This window comes from Olea europaea, unplaced genomic scaffold (genome assembly GCF_002742605.1).
Source record: "Olea europaea var. sylvestris unplaced genomic scaffold, O_europaea_v1 scaffold22178, whole genome shotgun sequence".
In the NCBI taxonomy this organism is placed as follows: Eukaryota; Viridiplantae; Streptophyta; class Magnoliopsida; order Lamiales; family Oleaceae; genus Olea; species Olea europaea.
The window spans coordinates 1-1,782 of NW_019240208.1; the positions used below are offsets into that span (position 1 = coordinate 1).

Sequence of the window (1,782 nt, forward strand, 5' to 3'; positions counted from 1 at the left end):
TTGATGACTATTCGAATGGCCACGAACAAGTCTATAAATAGCCAGCCTTTCTACCAAAAAATTCACACCATTTTCATTGCAAACTTTCTGTGTTTTGAATCTCATTTCCCTCTTTCTCGTTCTGATATTGTCTCGAAGTAAAACGCACTTCGTTGAGTTCGTTGGAACTCCTACAGACTGCAGTGCTGTTTCCGTAGGAGACGAAAATTCGTTCTATCCTGAGAAACGATTGCTAGACGCCTTTAACACCATTGAAGGCAGCAAATTCGTTTTAAGGAAATATCGTGAAGTCGGTGGACTCGAATTACAATTTTGAATCCTGTTAATCAATTCTTGCATTTAGGTAATTCTGTTGGATTGTTTTCGAAAGAGTAACTTCAAACTCTAAAATCAACACTTTTTACAAAATTCATTGAAGATTTGGACAATTCACTCTCAAAATCACATGCCATTTGTTTCCATTTTAAGTTTATCATTTAAAGCTCTAACCTTTACACGGTACACCACGCGTCAAAACCTCACTGCTTCCCAACTAGTGACCTTCCTGTCTAAAATACCATCAGATTTAACCAAAACAGCGATAAATGACAAGGACTTTACAGTCTTTTCATTCAAACTGCCAATTCGTACAAAAAATCCCGCCGGCTTCCCCGATAATAAGAAGAGGTCTGTCGTAGAGCAATCTATTTCCTCTGAACTCAGTCGGAAACACCGCCATCCGCTGCCACGATCGAGAATGGCTTCAATTTCTTATTTCAACCGATTACCAGCCAAAAATTTCTATATATCCGCGCAGAATTCAAAATTCACATCGAAACCGTCTCTTTCTCCTGTGAATGTAATCAGTTTCTCGGCTAAAATCGCACCACAGAACTCCAATTTAAACACAGAACTTTCGAAGCTGAAGCAGAAATTTTCGGTCCGAGCAGTGAACGATGATGAGTGGGGTCCAGAGAAAGAGCCGGATGCATCAGCGGTAGCAGTGGCAGAGGAGGAGCCACCAAAGGAGCCTGCTGAAATTGACATACTGAAGAAGCAATTGGTGGACTCTTTCTATGGTACAAACAGAGGTTTGACTGCCAGTAGTGAGACGAGGGCGGAGATTGTTGAGCTGATCACTCAGCTTGAGGCGAAAAATCCGACTCCGGCACCCACCGAGGCTCTGACCAGGCTCAATGGAAAATGGATTCTTGCGTAAGTTCCAATATACTTTTTCCTCTAACCGGAATATGAAATTGATTTTATTATATTGAATTTCTGCGGTGGGCCTAATTTGTTGATATTAGTATTTGTTTTGAGTTTTTCAAGCAAAAATTTCAATTTCGTGAACCAAATGTGTTTTTATATTAAGATCCTGTTGAACAACATCACATGTGGTCATCGATTAAACCCGGTAGAAAATTATTAATAAAGAGAAGATGAATGAGAAAATGTTAAAATTTGTCTGTTATATCACTGGAAGGATTCAGCAAAGCCAGATGATCAATATATATGGAATTGCTTCTAGAGTCTGGAGATGCAGACCATGGAAATGGATATATGTGTATACACCTGTTTATTTTTCAATGGTAGTAGTGAATAATGAGATGATTTAGTTCATGCTGCTCTATACAACTTTTCACTTGGTTTCTATGATGATGGGACCAATAATCATGTATCCTGGCAGTGGAGTTTGTATTTTGCCTCATTTTTAAATCTATCCAACGCCATTGATAAATATGAAGGTCCTGACTCCTGTCCTCACAGTAGACGTTAAAAAAAAAAAAAAAAAAAAAACGGGAG

The 1,782-nt window shown here is 38.9% G+C and overlaps 1 protein-coding gene across 1 annotated transcript; it reads left to right on the forward strand.

Annotated features, from left to right (window-relative positions):
- Positions 1-658: 658 nt before the first annotated feature.
- On the forward strand, positions 659-1,744 carry LOC111380860 (light-induced protein, chloroplastic-like). Its single transcript, XM_023004521.1, has one exon. It carries the CDS (start codon positions 737-739, stop codon positions 1,196-1,198), a length of 462 nt encoding a protein of 153 aa, XP_022860289.1. The 5' UTR covers positions 659-736; the 3' UTR covers positions 1,199-1,744.
- Positions 1,745-1,782: the final 38 nt, after the last annotated feature.

Coding starts and splice junctions, on each gene's coding strand:
- LOC111380860 (XM_023004521.1), top strand. CDS start 737: ATGGCTTCAATTTCTTATTTCAACCGATTACCAGCCAAAAATTTCTAT.